This window comes from Tachypleus tridentatus, chromosome 1 (genome assembly GCF_004210375.1).
Source record: "Tachypleus tridentatus isolate NWPU-2018 chromosome 1, ASM421037v1, whole genome shotgun sequence".
Taxonomy (NCBI): Eukaryota; Metazoa; Arthropoda; class Merostomata; order Xiphosura; family Limulidae; genus Tachypleus; species Tachypleus tridentatus.
This window is the reverse complement of record NC_134825.1, coordinates 156,761,778-156,781,743: the sequence shown is the minus strand read 5'-3', so window position 1 is coordinate 156,781,743 and position 19,966 is coordinate 156,761,778. Positions and strand designations below refer to the sequence as shown.

Here is a 19,966-nt window from a genome sequence, read left to right as displayed (position 1 = left end):
TTAATGTGCAGCAGAATGGGAAAGATTGTATAAGTAACTGCTTTAATTTCAAGCACTCATGACTTACAATTTAACTAGTATTTGCTTTCATAGTGTTTAATATTGTGTGAATAGTTTCATGAATATCAAATGATAATAAATTGCATTCTAAATATTATTTCAAAAGTAGTCATGGCCAAAAAAACTTTATTTGCATATTTTTCACTTTCTTGCTTTCAAATATAGGTACTGTTTATATTTCAAAGTCTAGTAATAATTTTTTCTTCATATAAATTTATTTAATTTGAATAATAAAACTGTGAAGACTATGTACTGTAATTTATTTATTGCTTGTTTTCAGCATTTTAAATGACTCCTTTTATCGAGAAGCAGTTGAAAGCTCTGCAAATTACAATACTCGTCTGTGTATAGAAAGAAAGACTAGATTACCATTTTTAGATGCACAAACAGGTGTAGCCCAAAGTGATTCTAGTTTGTGGATGCCAAAATGGCAAAGAATGCCTGGTCAGAACTTTGGCCAGTTATACAGCTATCCAGTCAAAAGGTGGAAGAAGAAAAGGTGGCAGTACTTAATGAATGATAGATATATTCCTCAAAAGGTGAAAGATGCTGATCATGTCAGTGAAGCAGGTAGTATAACTTGATAGATATACAAGTACAATCACATGTTTGTGATGTTCATATGCTAAATTGTTCTGTGTATGTTACATGTTACATAGGTTCAGTTTCTGTTATAGAATGTAATACGTGGTTCTGTAGCAAAATAATTAAATATATGTGTTAATGTCTGAAGCCAACAGCTGGTGTTAGTACGTCCAGAAATGACGTATATTCTGTTATTTATTGCTACTTTTATTAACCTTGGTGCTTATAATGTTCAGTATATGCAACTTTTTATTTTTAATATTTATTGCTGTTCTATTTCTATTATTGATTTTTGATATTGTTAGCTTAATGTATGTATTTAGAACTAACATAAATCTTCTAAGCTGGCCAAACCCTGTGAGGTATTATATTTGTGGCTTAAAAATTATTAGGCAATGGTACCCAACTTAGGAAAATTTATTTTTCTATAATATATAAGTAGGGTTTCAACATTAATCTCAACTAGCTTAACAAATTGCTTAAACTAGCTTAGCAAAACAATAACAAATCAGGTGATTGCAAGAACTGTTTATTAGTAAACCAAGTTGAGTTATGCAAAACAATTTATACAAACTGGACAAGTTACATCCACATGCTGAGTGGCAAATCCAGTCAGAAACCAGTAGATTAAAACCTACATAATATTGCCTGCAGAAGTAAAAGTAACCAAAAACTATTAACTAAAAACTTCTGTCTTAACTTTGAGGTTAAGTGTCTAAATGCTGCAGCTTAACACGTCAATGCCACAGGTTATTAAAATAATAAATATTATGTGATTGTAAAGTTACATCACATACTATAATTTTAGACAAGATGACTGCGCAAAATGTAAGTAGGAAACTTTTAAACTTAATAGTAGTACATATGTGCATGTGTATGATTGAATGTTAATGTATCTAATTATGTTTTAATAGATGTTTGCACCTAAAGGAAGAAATTGTGATAAGTTAATTCATTATAAATTAATGAATCAGTATGTTCTAATTTTTCTGAATAAGTAAAATTACCAGTAAAATAAGTAAAAATACTAATTACCAGTCAATTTTAGTTTTGATTAAAGGAGCTTGCTCTGATTGGAAGCTAATGCTAACTACAAAACAGTCATTGCTCATGGAAAAAAATAGTGGTAATTTTTCTTAAATAGCAGCATAACAGACATCATAAATTACTTTTTGTGTAATAGTGTTGGGTATGGCACATGGGTAATGATATTATTAATATGATGAAGAAACATGTAAGCTTGAAAAAAACAGTATGTTGTAAGATACCTAAGTGTATTGTAGACTTGTTGATAAGTTTGTGAAAAAAGTGCTAGTTTTTCTGTAAATTTTGAAACTTTATCACTCTTGGTTTTCATTGTTAATATATAAAAAATGTAACAGTATTACTCATTTGATAGGAACTTGTAAATTTCATTGATTTCACTATAAATGTTTTGTGGATCTTTGCTGGTATTCTGTGATTTCCACTTTGAAGTCACAAGTGTGTTGAAAGAGTGATAATTAAATCTTTCTATTTAGTTACAATAATGTGGGAGTTGGTTGACTACCTGTCTTTCCTCTAGTCTATCACTTCAAAATTAGGGACACTTAGTGCAGGTTGCTGTCAACTAGCTTTATGTCAAAAATCTAGCCAAATAAAAACTCCAAACAAAGTCAAATATGTAATGGAAACCATTGCCTCAACACAAACAGTGCAACTGTAAATGGTTTAAAATCAAAGATAAGTGACTTCCAACACATTTTAAATTGAAAACACTTCTTTTTATATCATTGATTTATAATTATAATATTGTAAGGGATTGGCAAAAGACTGTACCATAAAAATGTAGTAAGTGGCTAGTCAGAAGTAAATTACACTTCTAGTCTTTTTGTGTGTTATTCTTCATTAATGTGTAACTATTAAAAACAAGTTTATTACTGTTTACAGTGCATAAAATGGTACACAGTTACTAGCCTAGCACAATTAGAACTTATGTTCAGTGATATTGATATAATTTAATGTTGAATTTACTCCAGTACAAAACAGAAAATTCTATTTTGATTGTTGGTTGTACTTTTTTAGACCATTCAATAAATATATAACAAGTAGTTATAAGGGTTTTCTATAACACTTACTTTGTCTTTTGTTTTTGGTAGATACCAGCCATATTGCAGTAGTAGAAAATCTAGTGACTCGTTTGGAAGAAGGTGAAGAAAATAGTGTAGATAAGGTAACTGAGGATTCGAAAGACTCATGGTGTAAGGATTTTGAAGATGTCATTGAACCTCCAGAGCTGGGTGAACCCGAAGATCTTGATTCAGATTATGATGAATTTGAGGAAAGCTACAGTAGGAGAAAAAAGAAAAAAGTTCGGGTAAGTTAAGTTTTCTGATTCAAAGTCACATTTTATTTTTGTAGAGAGTATGTGACTGCCATATTGGTTGTGAAGAAACAAAGATTTTGTATATTTTTTTAAGGAGGCACATTACTAATATAACAGTAAATTGACAAACAATGGTTTATAGATATAATGAAGTGATTTTATTTTGGGGAATATGTTTTAATGGCTAGACTGTAGATGATATTTAAACAAGATAGACCAATATTCTATCGAAATGTGATGTATTTTTCTAAGAATAAAACAAATTTGTTCTTCTCCTTGCTTCCTGTTGCTTCTAGATTTCCCAATGGGTCATTGGTAAGTTTTTGACTTGTACACTGCACAGCTGGTTATGATACCTGTGGAAGGCGAGGCACAGATGCCCTTTGTGCAGCTTTGTCTTTCTTTACACAAAAAAGAATTAAGTATTTCACACCATCAGTTCCTCAGGCTTTTGTAGGTTAGATATGTGTCCTTTATCATCTAAGTTAAATTTATTGTAAGCTAAATATTGATTATTACTTTGTTTTCAAGGTAATTTTATTCAGTTTACACATTTGTTATTATGTACTTTGTACAAAAAGTAAATTTTGATGTTTTGTAAGTTCAATATTAATGAGTACTTTATCAACTATATATATTTAGATGGCTTGTATTTTACATGTCATTTCTGCTTGTACCATCTAATTCATTCCATCTGAATAATTTTTTACAGTATAGTTAAATATATTCCTTATAATTCTAATTTTTCTCACCAAGGGCTAGATTTTTGCATTGCTACATTTCTGAAGTATTTATTTATTTTCTCATTTGTAGGGCTGAGCTTTGCTTTAGCTACATTTTTTGTGTTCTTGATACTGGAATCCAAATTTCTTCCTCTTACCTCAATTTGAGGTTTGCCCTTACAAAACCCACATAATAAATACCATATTTTTACCAAGAAATTGAGTTTTCCAGTTGAGGGCCCTATTTGTTTTGAGTAATCTTGGCTATTTTTGTCTGCTGGAAGGAATATTTGCATGAAATCTTCACTCAATGGGTCTTCACACATTATTACGTAGACAACTGACTCCTGCTTGCTTCTTCCCATTCACAGTTTAGAGACCACACTTATCTTTTCATACTATAAATGGCCTTGGTAGGATTTCATATAAAGATGGAGAAGTCTATTCTTACCCCAGTTCAATACCTCATTCATTTGTTTGCTGTTGTTTTTAACTCAAATCTTATTTGGGCCTACTCTTCTTCTATTTGTCTTTAGGATATAGAGCTAGTAGTCTACAAGGCCCTTACCTCACATTCTCTCAGCTCAAAAGGTTCTGTCTCTCTTTTGAGGATGTGGGCTTCTTTGGGGGCTCTCACTCTCATGAGTTTTGCTCACATGTTTCCTTCAGTGGATGCTCCACAAATAGGGTACTTCTATTCAAAACCCTTGAACTACCCTTTTTACCCTTCCTTTCTCAATTAGACTTGATGGCTAAAAAGGAACCAGACTATGATGGGGGTCCACTGCTCCATCTCTTTCAGATTTATATATTTTTTCAGACACGTGTGTAGGAGGCTGGGGTGTTTACTTCAACCTACTGGAAGTTTCTGATATCTGGTTGATCAAGGAGTCTTTTATCTCTGTATAAATATTAATGAATGTATGGCAGTTAATTAAGTTTTGTCCCACTTCCTTCTTATCATGTGGAAGGGTAGTTACAGTATACTACATTAACTCTACAGTGGTTACTGGTATCACAAATCAAGGGGGATGCCAGATCCAGGTTTCTCTACTCTCAGATCCTCTCTTTTTTTTTTTTCCTTGGCCCACCACAGTCATCAGATGGTGGCCTGAATATGGTTATGGATCATATACCTCAACTAATGAAGGTTTTCCTCATGGAGTGGTCTCTCAATCCCTAGGTATTTCAGTGGGTACGTTCTCATCTGGAAATATCTCATATGAATGCTTTCACTGCCCACTTAAACATCAAAATTCCTTTCTTTTGTCTCTGAACAACACAACATATGTAGTTTAATGCAAGTTATAAACTCAATTCTTTGATATTGGCATGCTAGGATATAAAATAAGGACATCTCACCTTTTCTGTTTACTGAAATATAATGTTTATTGACTTCAACATATTGGTTCTGCTGCTACTTCATCAATTGAGAAAACTTTTTTACCTATGCCTGCTTTTTATACCTATGAGTTTATAACAAATTAAAAGTTCTGCATTTTCTTTACATAATTCTGTTAGTCATTTTAAGTTACAATAGAAAAACTCTTATATTGTTGGAGAGTTTGAAGTATTATGAACAGTACTATTTTTCAAAGAGAAATTAGATTTTATTTTCAGACCCAAATATAATACAAGAAACCTGGTAAATCATAATAGATTTTTGTGGCATTGGTATAAGACTTAATTTTTTGGTATTCAAAAATGCATATATAAGGTGTATGAATTTTAATTTTCTACATCAGCATGTGAACTTGGAGAAGGCTTACAATGAAGGATAGTGAGTATGTCTCATGAGTGCAAAAAAAGCTCAGACTATCATAAGTAATGGAGATCATTGTTTTCCAATTGTTTTTATTTACTGTTCTACATTTTAAGAAAAATAACTAACATTCAAATACTTATTTGTAGACAGTAATAATATACACATTCCTACAAATATACTTATGATTATACACTAAGAGTAAAGAGAGCATATCTTGTTCCTCTCCTTCCATTTCTCCTAGAGGTATATGTACATGTAATGTTTGGTAACTTGTACCTCACCATACCTCACAAAATATTAAAAATTGTATATTTATTAGTTACTGTGTAAGCATGGTAAATTAGGAAATACCTCACAAAATATTAAAAATTGTATATTTATTAGTTACTGTGTAAGCATGGTAAATTAGGAAATACCTCACAAAATATTAAAAATTGTATATTTATTAGTTACTGTGTAAGCATGGTAAATTAGGAAATACCTCACAAAATATTAAAAATTGTATATTTATTAGTTACTGTGTAAGCATGGTAAATTAGGAAATACCTCACAAAATATTAAAAATTGTATATTTATTAGTTACTGTGTAAGCATGGTAAATTAGGAAATACCTCACAAAATATTAAAAATTGTATATTTATTAGTTACTGTGTAAGCATGGTAAATTAGGAAATACCTCACAAAATATTAAAAATTGTATATTTATTAGTTACTGTGTAAGCATGGTAAATTAGGAAATACCTCACAAAATATTAAAAATTGTATATTTATTAGTTACTGTGTAAGCATGGTAAATTAGGAAACAGGGTGTTCATAAGCACTTTCACACACATATTATCATTAAATTCCAATCACCCAAGTTTATTGGATCAGATACAACTTTGTACACAGCCATGTCATAAATATTTTCTCTCTTTTCTATATAGTAGTTTAGACAGTTCTTGTTACAATTACTGTCCTGTGTAAACAAGCCAATAAATTCTACCCCACTGTATTTTCAGAGCCAGGATTTGAATAAATCCTGTAGGAAATCATCCACTTGTAATACTTTGGACAATTCTTTTATCCTTGAACAAGTTGATATATCTTTTTCCAGTCTGTTTTCAAAGCAGGAAAATTTCTGGAAATTGCACTGCAAAAGTTTATTTGATATTGGTGGTGAAAAGTATGGTAACATGTAAGCAGAAATTGTGAATCATTGTTTTATATTTGACAGTTTATACTTCAGTCACAAATGGTAGAATAAACAGAAGAAAGAGTTATCAAAAAAAATTTAAAGAAACTTTCAGAAAATTTATTTATAACTTTGCTATCCATACTGAGGACAGAGTACTGTTTGTTTTATTTTGTCAAGTTTCTAAGCTATTTGCTAGCAGTAAAATAACAACAGAAAATAAGTGTTAAAAGGTGAGAAGTGTAAACCTTGACTATGATTGCTTGGAAATTTTATGATCACTACTTACAGTAGTATGAATTTTCTTTTACACATCTAACCTTTATTTTCCTTATACAATGATTACTAACCTAAAACCTGGAGAATCAAGTATAGTACTACAGTAAAGAAAATAACAAAATATAAAGCTTTACTAAAAATGAAAATGTCTGGTATTTAATAAGAGCTTTTTTATTTTTTATTTGTTTTCACTATTTATTATTATAAAAGTGATTGAAAGGTAAAAAATAGAAACTCATCAGGTAAGATAATGAAAGAAAAATAATAAAAACCTTCATATGGTACATTTGCAAGCAGCTTTTGTATTACTCTGTTCGATACAGTAGCATGAGTTCCATGTACTTCGCGTAGTTTTTCTTTTTATGTTGGGATATTTTAAGTCAGGCACAGTTCAAAGGTCAATAGGACAAAGATCTATAAATGTAAATAGATGTGCACTGTTATGTGATTTTATCTATTAGAAGAAACATTTGCAGTTATTCTAAAACATGAATAAAGGTAACTTAGATTTATTTTCTAATTTTTATGATGGGTACGAGGTCAGTCAAATCAATCAACATCATATAGAGCTAGAACTGATAAAATAATAGATTAATATAAAATTTTATTCAAAAACATTTGCTTGTTACCTAAACAAATGTAGAGATTATGCAAATAGAACTTCACAGTTTTCAGCTAAAGAAAATTATGTTTAACCTTAAAATCAGAATTACTTTGCTTGTTGAATAATTGACGTTCTGAAAGAAATGATTCATTCATGAGCAAATCTTTAATGAAAAATGTTAATGCTTAATTTCAAAAACATCATACTTTTATGAAAACCTTGTAATGTTTATTAATAATGTGCAAAGTTTTGTAAAGACTCACATTTTCAAAAAATATAGTGTAATTACTTACATGGTTACAAGGTGGGTGGATCCCACTCAACCTGTATTAGTATGGTTAATTCTGGTTGATGGAAGTTTTTTCCCTTCTCCATTGGTTGAGATTGGGGACTTTGTCTGCCTTGAAATACCACATACAGATTATTTCTACAGTTTATACAGTTGAGTGAATGTTTAATGTCCCCCTTATAATTTCAGGAGTTTTTGCCCTACATTTACAGTTGAGTGATTTGTGATTTCTGCTCTTAATAATGGTTATAGATGTCACCATGTGTTTATAGCTGGGTTTGGTTTTTTGTATTTTTGGCTCCTGCTGTGGTTTTGGGATTTAGTCCAATTTTGGCTGAAAGTTAACCTCCTCTTTGTAGTTCCAGTTATTTGACAAATTAAATTCTGTTTGCTTATGGTTTGGGTTGATGAGGATATGTAACATGGTCCACATCCGCTAATCATAATGTTTATGTGAAAAACATATCTGTTTCATAAATAATGTCGTATACCATGTGTGTGCCTTGTTTTCATCTCGTAGCACGTGTTCATTCTTGGTGGCTGCTTTACACTTCATTTCAATATTGTGCACCTAAACTGGCTCCTTTACCTTTGCAATGTGGAATTCTTCCTTTGTGTGAGAGGAGGTAGGATCATGCGAGAAGTTAACAATTTTCTTAAATTGGAAATGTGTTTCAGTTTAGTACCTACCTCTTTTCACACATTCTCCCTTTCCTTCCCAATGTCATTGTTCTTCTTTTAGAACCTGCTAATTCTTGAAAGTGAGGTCTGAGTGAAAATAGAGCTAGCTACACCAATATATGTGGCACATTGCAATTGGTGGAGAGCAGTCATGTGATACATACAGGTTAAAAATCATACCCAGTTGGAGGGGGTGTATAGGCTGGTCCATTGAGCACAGGAGTGTTTTAGCAATGCTTAGAAAGCAGAATGAAGACTAAGATATTTTGTATGAAATGAGATAAGTACCTATTAGAAATATCTTTTCAGTGTAAGAAAGATGTTGACATTTATTAAATTTAATACAGAAAAATGTTTTGTTTTATAATGTGTTAAGTAAATACATAAATTATGTTACTGTTTCTTCCATTGCTTATGTACAGGTTTTTATATGTTTCTATTTCCACAAAGTAATCTATCAAAGTGTAAGCTTCAGTTAACTTTCTTTGCATAGACCACACGAGGAAAAAGGAAGGGTGAACGAGTAGAGTATTCTCAGGCTGATAAGCCTTACAGCTGTGAAAGTGAGTAGCTATAGGGTTACCACATTTCATAAAAACACGTTAGATGTTAAATTATATATGAGTGACAGTGTGATATATATAAGGAATGTAATCATCATTCTCTTGTCAAATCATTGTTTTAAAAGTGTGTCCTCTTAATCACCAAGTGTGTTTATATATATATATATGAAATGCTTTCTATATAACACATTTAACTACTTAATTTTTATTTATTATTCCAAGTCATTTTAAGATATTGTTATGATAATTAAATTTGTAAATATTTTTGTCTTTTATACAGAATAGTTTAATATTTGACATTAGGCCATCCAAGAGTTTTCAAACACAGGGTTATCAAACTGTGGTTTCTTTTTTCTTCTGTAAGAGTAATGTGTCCTTTTATGAGTGTTTTAAACTATAAGGCTCTTAAATTTGTCAAAAGCTACAAATGCTCAGGGCGTTATCTTAGACAAATTAATTTCTCTGTTCATACTTATTTGTGTATGATAGTTCAAGTTGTGTTATGTAACACTTTAGTTCAATTTTTTTATGAATTATCAGACAAACTATTTTGTGATGATTCTTCCTTCACTAAGAGGAGCTAGTAAAACAGTAACAAAAATGTATAATGTGTGTAAAATGCATTAGACTAGATCTGTGTAAGGTTTCACCAACTTTTATTTTGGTGAATAATAATAACTAGATCATGAGTTGTTTTTGTGAGAAAGTATGTAAAACAAAGAATCTGTAAAAGTGGTTAAATAAGAAATACTGATGTTTTGATAAAATGAGTGAAAGATATATACTGTAGCCTGTGTTGATTTTATTTGGTGAAAATTCCAATATATGATACAAGCATGTGTAGATAAGTGGTTTGTAAATATTGGCATTTGTAAGTAAAACTGTAAGCACATTAACGCACAGTTTAATTATGTGCTTTGAGTGTGCACAAGTCAGAGCCACTGCTACTGTTTTTTTATAACTATGACAGACATTATCATTTGGACACCTATAACAGAGATGTCATTAATTTTTAAAGTAGAAGGAGATTGAAAAAGATGAAAGAGAGGTTCAAGTGTCCTTTCACAATGAGGGTCCTAGAGTGCAATGTTCTGCACATGGGGTCGAGAATTGTCAGTGGTTTCTATCAGTTCAGAAGGAATGAAACTGTTGTGGTCTAAGTAGTTGTTTGTCTTTCTTGAGTATAATTATTATTTTCCTGTCAGAAAACATCATTATCAGTCTTTTATCTGAGTTGAAAAGTTGTATTAGTATTACTCACTTGGTTTTGGCAAAGAAAAAAATGAAATTGGATATTTTTTCATTGAAAGCTAAGTTTTCAATTCAGTTTTCTTTATTAATAATGTTTTATTTAAAATTAAAAAATAAATGTATAGAAAATAAAAACCCACCTTTCAGAGTTACAGAAGTTATTCTACTCAAAATTTGTTTCTTACAAATGACATTGCAGTTTATGAACAAAATCAAATGTTAGAAATATGAAAACAAAAGCAACACAGTTACAACCCATACACATGGTATTATATTCTGCTTAGAGTGATTCTAAAAATAAGATTGATTTCAGTTGACCAGGACAAGACTTGTTTTGGACATTATTTATTGAATTATTTGCTACTTCCATAGTCTTTACTGTGCTTCTGTTAGTGTTAAATAATTTGAGTTGCAAAGAGCATTTTAGAATTAAATAGATGAACAGATTGGATATAAACATCTACTGATTGACACTCAAACCAACACATTTTATGCAGAATACATTATTGAAAATATTTTTTAATTTTCAGTGAACTCTAAAGGATAAAATTTTGTGCATTTAAGAAACAAATAAGACCTAGAAATGAAAACTGTTGAGGGCAAAATAACAAAAAACAGTGGGAAACCCCAGCTTCCAGATTGTAAATGACATTCTATGCATAAATATTTATTGCTTTGCAACAGAAAATTTAAACTTGTACCAAACAACAGACAGTATAACTCGACAAGTTTTCATACTTTCACATCATGAACATGAAACTTTTTCAAACAGATTTGTTACATTACAGACCACTAACAGGCTTTCTAGGCTTTTTTTTATTGCATCATCAGAACAAGTGTAAAATAATTATGGACATTATTTTTTCCATCATTTTTTGGCTGATTGACTTGAAATTGAGAGGTTTATGCCTTGGTTCAATATACTAGCAGACATTTTTTTATTTAGGCATTTCTAGGGATTTTATGTGGTCAAATGTAAAAAAAAAATGTATATTTTGAGCTCTTATGCTCTTTATAGCAAACAAGATCAAATTTGGCACAAATACTAAGTTTCATGTGCTCATCACATTCACATAGAGAAAAGAAGTGAGATTTTCTCATTTTGAATCTTTTTTTTTTTGTTGTTTTTTGAGGAGGGAATCAGAACTCACAAAATAATTTTGGGACTTTTGTCGATTTCTTGTCTGTATTTTGACCAGTTTACATGTGATTTAGCAAAAAGATATTTTTCTACAGGCAGCACACATATACACACAAAAGTGTTGAACTTGTCCATTTTTAGTTATTAGTAGGAGTTGAGATGCCACTAAGAAAAGAGTAATTTAAGGGATTTTTGACAATTGTTTTGCCATGTTTCTGCTAATTTATATGAAAATGACAGAAATATACTTTTTTTTTTACAAGTCTCATATTGAAATATAGAGAGTTTTGGAAGTTTTATTTTTGCTCAGTTTTTCAATGATAAAAGTACAATTTTAGTTTTTCATCAACTATATGTGTTTGTCAACCAATTTACATGGGAATTGGTACACAAATACCTTCTTGCAGGTCTTAAGTAGTGATATAGACAGTATTTAATTTTTCTTATGTCAGAACTGGCCATGTTGGGACTGCATGGCAAAGGCATATTGCATTTGCTTGTGAATGTTGGCCTCTTTAATTTGGTTACCCAAACACATATATTGTATATCTTTTTCAATAAACCAACTGTGATAAACATATTACCACAGAGGATTAGCAGATACTTGACAAATACAGAAGTGCTCCTAAAGTCAGAAGACATAGAATTTATGAAAATGTTACTAATTTAATGGACAAAAATAGTCACTGAGTCTGTTTCTTGTTTTAATATTTGATTATACTCCCTCTGGTCTTGAAAACTTCTGGACATCACTGTGGCATAAAAGTGTACTAGAGACTGAACTGAGGCATAAGTCAGTTGATTCCACATGCATATTAAGACTTCTGCAGTTCTAAGGGGCTTCTAATTTTCTTTTCTTGCACTTTGTTACCTATTACTTCCCAATGGTTTTTGATAGTGTTGAGATGTAAGCTGTTTCCTAGCAAATATAGTATTTTGATCCTCTCCCTATGAAGATATCCCTTCATCTGAAGCAATGAAATAAAACGTCTTTTTTGCAGTACACATAAGAGTGAATTTCCTTCAATTTATATCTACTGCTTATAGTTGATGAATATTACAAATCCCTTTTAACTCTGTTGTATGGAATGTGCATTGGTCAACTCCACTGAAGTTATCCCAAATTTTTGGCTTTAACCAAGACTCAAGGAGCTCAACATACTTGTCAACATTTACAATGCCATTCACAAAATGTAAGCATTCTGCGCCCTGGTGAGAGATGCATTCCATATCACCTGACCCACACAGATGCTTCACAGTTGTATTCAAACATGCTAGAAGAAACTCTTCTCCACACTGATGTCATAGAAAGTGCTTCCCATGAGACCTGTGCAGGTTGAACTTTTAACTTATCTGAGAAGATCACTTTGTTTCACATTTTTTCATTCCAGATAGCATTATCTTTGGCCCAGTTGAGCCTCCTCTTCATATGATTGGTGAGGAGAGGGGTTCTTTCTTGGTTATCTTGCTGCAAGACCAGATGAACAGCAGGAGAGATCTCATGGTGCACATATAATAATGAAGTTTCCTACTATGCTTTTTTGAGATCTGTGGATGACAGCTGATAATTCTGTATGCTCATGTTTAAGAACATGATTGTCAGCTTTTCTGAAAGAATTCTTCCAACTCTTCCCCTTCCATTACTTTGCACAACCAGTGGCTCACAGTAGACTGGTTAAATTTAATTTTTCTAGCATTCTGCCTTGTCATATGCCCCTCTTTGCTCTAGAATGACTGCTTTTCTGCAGTGGAGTTTGCTCAACCCTTAGCCTTGGTAGCATTACAGACACATTGTAACATATAGGCTTTTAAACTGACCCTTAGTAAGAACCTGTATAATCTTAAAATGGCTGACACAATACTCAAACAGGTTATGGTAGCTATACTGTATTACATCACTTATGAAACAGTTTGGCATCTATATGGGTTTGAACCCCCATCCAACCAAACATGCATGCCCTTTCAGTCATAGAGTTATAAAGTGATGGTCAATTCCACTGTTTGTTGGCAAAACAGTAACTCAAGAATTGTGAGTGGGTGGTAATGACTATATATCTCCCCTCTAGTCTTTTACTGCCAAATTAGGAAAGGCTGGTGCAAATAAACCTCATGTGGATTTGCTAGACACTGTTTCTAACCATCTTGCTTTATTTATTTGTTTAATATGATAAAGGACAGAGATTAGTGAAGTGAACTCTCAGATTTTAGTGGGTTTTTTGTTTGTTTGTTATTACCATGCCACCATATTTTAAAATAATTTTGTTTTTTTATGCTTTTTAAAGGTTTAACGTGACCTTAATGAATATTTAATATTTTGGAGGGTGGTTTTTTTTTAGGGATATGGAAACACTAGGTAAGTGAAATAGAAAACAGCTATAAATTTACTTTGAAAGAATAAAGCTGAACTTGCATATTTAGAGTTGTTTTAAATACTTTAAATTAAATTTCATAATATTTATTACAAATGTAAATGCTAATTAAAACTAAAGTTAAAGACTTAATGAATGAATTAAACTGTAAATGTAATTGTAATTTAACTTTTCATCATACTGTGGATTAGTTTTGTTGTGGTATCTTATGTTGATAGCTTATTTTATCTCTTTTAATATATTTGTAAACTTCTGAAAACTACCAAGGTGAATCAGTAAAGCAGAATTTGCTTGTTACACTCTATTTGTTTCTCCTCAGTATGCGGTGCCCGGTACAAGACCCGGCCAGGACTATCATACCACTACTCTCACAGTCACAACAACTCAGATACTGCTGACGAGGAGCAGAGCTATGCTTCTCCTAAATCCACTACTTCTAAACCCACTTCCTCTACCTCGTCAGCTGGAGGATCGGCCGATGACCCACTGGCAGGTTTGAGGAAATTTCAGGACAGCTTCTTGTCTTTCCTAAAGAAGCCTGGTAATGGTACGGGCAGACATTCACTTTGTGCTTATATGTACCCTACATCTTTCCTCCCAGTCCTTTGTGTGTAATTTTCCAGTCATTATATTCTGAGCTGTTGCATTGCTTTATGACTTCAGAATATCAAACAATTTATAAATGTCTGCGTAACTGCCTCTGCTGAACTAGCTGGACTAAAATATTAATTGTAACTAAATCTGTTTCAGTCAACGTTGGCAACTTAACCTACTAAGAAATTAGTGTGCAGAGGATTTAACACAATAAACTATTTTGACCCTTTTTTTTAAATTTTGGAGGTCGGACAGAGCTCTACAATGGTACTTCTATCAGCTTTAATGACTCTTGCAGCATTTCATGAGCTTTTGTGTAAGAGTTTAATATTATTTTGTAAAGGTTTATACCATATATACAAAAAGGACATTTCTTCTGGATCTTATCATGATTAATGTTTTTTTAAGAAAATATATTCAAATTATTTTGTCTTAAGGAAGTGTACTACTGCTATGGATATTTAAAATGAGCAGACAAATTAACCTTTATTAATTTGGTGTTTGAAATACATATTGGTTGAATTGAAAATAATTAAAAAGATAAAGTTCTGTTGTTTTTTAAAAAATGCAAAATTAATAATCTTTAATCATAGATATTAATTAAATATAACTTTTAAAGGAATTAATTTGTTTGTTTGTTTTTTCATTTTAAATAATATATGTTATTGAATGTATATTCTACTCAACTATAACATGAAATTGGCACTATTTTATAGTTTTGGATTGAACATGCATGAAGTGTGTTATTACATGGTAATTGTGTGTACAAATGAGTGCTTGTAACTTGTATATTTTAACAAATAACATTACATTTCTATTATTCATGTTTTGCATATTGAAGCTTTACTACACAAAAAATGTGACATTTTCTATATACATCTTTCAGGTGTAATACCCCATATTTCATTTTTTAATAAGATAATTTGTTGTTTTGATGAGTATTTCAACTTAATTTATGGTGTCTATAAAATTAGTTGGTTGGCAAGGTTTTTAACTTAAGTACAGAATGTTAGTTCTATTCAGGTGTTGGAACAGGGCAAGCATAGAAACAAGTGACTGGTCATTTTGATTCATCCAGGTCTGTAATGAGAAGGGTTTATAGACATGTCATTAAAAACTGATCTGTACAATAGACAATATAGAAGATCAGTTATGCCACATAATTACTGCTCTCTGCACAATGCTGCTGCTAAGAATAGCCAATCCATTGTTTATGGCTTTGAGACAGTAGGAGGGGCTGTAGCCAGTGATGAGTAGGAATTCATTTGAACAGCTGCTTCAACCAATATGTTTGATACTTTTGTGAAGAGATCAAGAGCTTGCAGAAAAAGCCACTAGTATTCTTTAATCATTTACTGGTTCATGTGTGAAGAGCCAGAAATGAATAATATGTTGAACACATTGTTTTATCATCATTATGGGTGAATTTATAGATCTTATTGTGTTTCTAACATGCTAGAGTTACTATTTGGTGATACATTGGTGTAATATTGGATCTACACGTACGAACTTTCTCTGGTCCAGTCAGACCAGATCGTGTCCTAATGTCCTATCATTAGGACTGTAATGGATTATCTTGAACGAAACAACAAATTAGAACCTAAATTGCAAAGAACCATTTTGGAACTACCTTGGACACCATGTACATCAATGATGCCATCCAGGGAGTAGTAATTTGTTTTAGGGGTCGGGTGTGTACCTATCTTTACAAACATTTGTCATTATGTCACTTCTTCCCCATGGTCATCTTTTGCTGTATACAACACCTCTGTTATTTTTCTTACAATGAAGAAAAAAGTAATTAGTTTATTAAAATGCATATTCTATGATTTGAAAACCATAAGAATGTTTTATTCACTTCAGACCCAATCTCAGAACACTCATCACAACTGTGTTATTTCAGTGCCTTTTCATCCCTAATTTCAGGCATAGGTTACCCCAATACTTCGTAATTCACTCATCAGCCAAAATGCATCAGAGTGAGATTCCGTGGGTGCCATATTGTTGTTCTGTATCAATTCTTCTGAACTTCCAGTTTCTTTTTGTTCTCTTGAATTTCAGGTTTTAAAAAGTAAAATTGATACAGTTTATAAAAAAAGCCAAAAAAACTATTGTATGTAATACAAGTTATCAGAAGATGGGATTCAACCCTTAATGTGAATGAGTGAACAATTTATTCTCCTATTCTACCTTCATCCACCATGCAGAATCATAGACTTTGGTACTGAAATTACTTAAGAATGAATGTAGGAGCTCCATAAAAATTATTTAATAAAATATTAGAAATGTGACCTGAATATGCAGAGAATATACTAATGTCAGTAGGTCTCCAAATACATTACTGAGTGTATCATTTTAATATGTTCTCTTCAATAGAAGTTATTTAAAGGAAACTTGTACTTCAATTGAAAGCAGTATTCTATGATATTCATGAAAGTAATACAGTAAATAAATGACACTTTATAAAATATATTAATTTCAGTTTTTTATTCATTTGGTTAAAGAATTATGTACCTGTAAAATCATGCCTCTTCAATTTGTTTGAGTAGCTTATCATTGATATTTATGCAGCACAGAGTGCATGAAGTACTTGAAACATTACTGTTAATTTCTAGTAAATAAATGTTTTTGTCATGTTAAAAGATGAAAGTACTTTTCTTAGTATGGTTGCCATTGTGAAAGAAAGTGCGAAAAATTTTGTTTTCATTTGTGCTATAAATTTATCTATCACATGAGAGTTACAGATTTACTTCAAATTCAGTATCACTTCCCAGCCATGTTAAAGAAGTACTTCATTTGACACTAAATTCATCAATGTTGTATTCACTGCTTAATTCAGTGGTTCTCAACCAGGGGTGCGAGATAGCATTTGTTTTGACCACCTTCACCTTTATTCTTAAATAAATAATTACTGTGATGGGTGCAGGGCATAAAATGGTTGGGAACCACTGGCTTAATTAAACAGTCAGTTGTATGATCTAACTTATTTTCATTATGTTTGTAAATTGTTTTATGAAATATGGAAAGTTTTTGAAATTACGATACCATCTGGAAAAAAATCACGGATAAAAAAAAGCAGGCATGTTTCTTTTTAAAATATACATTGAAAAGTTATTTTTGTCTTTTTTTTTAAATGGGAGGAAAGATGTTAGGCCTTTTACAGTAAAAAAGAAAACAGTATATAATAACTTTATAACTGGAAATATATATTTTACAAATTCGTTGTAACTAAGTGGACAATGACTGCTACTTTTAGTACTGGCCTCCTGAAATTTCTTCATGGTGTTTGCAGTATTGTGCCAAGTTAAAACATTGTTTTCCTAACTAACTGGTTTTTCTTTGTAACTTGAGTCTTTTATATCTGTGCATGTGTGCTTCTATTGCATGTGGGAAACTATGAAGCTTTTTCTCTTAAATTAGGATCATTCACCATTTGCACAATCTATCATCTGTGCATATATTTAGATATTGAAAGATAGCCCTCTTTTATGTTTTATTCCAAGTTTTTTGTTACATAAGCTTGAAAGTTATTAATTTATTTGTTTATGTTAATCAGTAGTTCAGATTGTGTTAATTTTGTAGAACAATGCATTGCTGGTCTCGACACATTGTAGCCTTATGTAAACAGACAGTGAGACACAAGTTGGTTATGGAGCTCTGGAAAAGCTCACGAGCTGATAACGCATGTTATGAAGTGTTTTAAAAATCATATAACACTGTTGTTGCATTCCAGAAGAGTTGATAAGTTGTATATTTTTTAACTGACAGTGTGCGTCTTAAAATATTAAAAACCTGTAGCTGCAAAGAGGATCAAAGTCTTTTGCTAGAACTTCTGGCTGTCTTATATATAATTAAAATATGGTAGCCACTTGTTATATCTAATTTTAATTATATTAATTTAAATGAAATTATTAGAGCATAAAACATATTTTGAAAAGCCATTATCTTAAGCAATATATATAATTTTGTAGAATATGGTAATTGCATGTATGTGTGTGCGTGCAGTCTTTTAGTCATGAAATAGCAGTTCATAAATATATATATGTTTCTAAAAGTATCAGGCACTTGTGTGTGTGTGTGTTTCACATAATGTAATGGTGTGCCTGGTAATTTTTATATATGTGTCAGTTTCTGGTAATTCTCAGAATGTGAAGTGGCAGTTCTTATATGTTTTTCATGATTTAACAATATCTAATGATTATGTGCTTTTCATAACTTAGTAATACCTAATAAGTATGTGTTCTAACAGTAATGATACATAGTAAAAGTGTGTATGCACTTTTCATAATTTAATAGCACCTGGTAGTAGTAAGGATGTGCTTAACATTTTATTAATGACTAAATATGATGCGTCTATGCATTATATTACTTGAGAATCACATGGATGTGCTTTGCATGTTCTAATAGTACTGTACTTAAGAATCAAAAATTGTTTACATGTTACTGTGCTGTTATGTTTATGTTGATTTGTTGTTAAGGAGTATTTTTGAAGATTTAAACTTCAAAACATAACCATATTATTTAACCTATAACTTAGAACATTAGTAATATATTGTTTTAAAATAATTTAAATAAAGTAGATGTCCTCTGCTGGCACAGTGGTAAGTCTATGGATTTATAACACTAAAATCAGGATTTTGATTCCCTATGATAGACACAGCAGATAGCCTGATGTGGCTTTGCTGTAAGAAAAACAAATAATTAACGTAGATTGTATTGATAGTGAATCTTTTATGGTAATACACCTGGTGTTTAAGAGTTGGTTGAACCTGTATTTAAGTTTATTACAAGTAACTTTATATTTTATATTTAGTGGTATCATAAAGAAATAAACTATCCAGTTTTAATAGGAATAACTAAGGATATATAATTATCTCTGAATTATTTTGTATGAGTCATTTCTTGCACTAACTTAATGTTCCTATTGAGAATGAATTTTTTGTTGTTGTTGTACATTTAATCTTGTAAGTTAGAGGTATTTTGTTAATTCTATAAGTTTTAGTACTTTAAGTATTACTTAAATAGGATACTAATACATTTGGAAAATGATAAAGTTTTGACCAAAATAAAACATTTATAAACGACCAAGTTACAATCTATTGTATTGGATATCCATCTAATTTTTGTAAAATATATCTTGCAGAAAAAAAATATTCACATTCTTTTCTATGGAGCTATTTTGCATTGCAGTAAGAAAAACCTTTTGTTTAATTAAAACTTGGAAAAAGATTTCATTTTTTCTCTTATGAGAGAGAAAATTACAAAGGTGACATAGTACAGTGTTATTATTCAATATCTGAAAGTTTATTTTTCTTTATAAATATCAAAAGTTAGAAGTAAGTTAAAAGAAAAGAAAAACTGAATGGTTCTGAAAAGAATGAAAAACCTATCCTATTGAGTCACTCTTAGGAAAAGTGCCTCTCTGTAAGAACTCAAAAGCACTTGGAAGTAATTAAGAAAAATAATAATAAGTCTTTTCAAGATAGCATTAACAATTATTTTATTGATGCCTGTAAGCCTATTC

The 19,966-nt window shown here is 31.0% G+C and overlaps 1 protein-coding gene across 2 annotated transcripts in view; it reads left to right on the top strand.

The window, feature by feature from the left end:
* LOC143228369 (zinc finger protein DPF3-like) overlaps positions 1-19,966 on the top strand; it is a 43,210-nt gene that overhangs the window by 2,472 nt on the left and 20,772 nt on the right. Inside the window, exons 3-6 of one of the 2 annotated variants that reach the window (XM_076459643.1) lie at positions 341-630; positions 2,784-3,001; positions 9,018-9,087; positions 14,168-14,341. In XM_076459643.1, the coding sequence (XP_076315758.1) occupies positions 341-630; positions 2,784-3,001; positions 9,018-9,087; positions 14,168-14,341 (752 nt within the window). Of the gene's footprint in view, positions 1-340; positions 631-2,783; positions 3,002-9,017; positions 9,088-14,167; positions 14,396-19,966 lie in introns of both variants that reach the window. The other variant, XM_076459639.1, reaches the window with a different exon arrangement.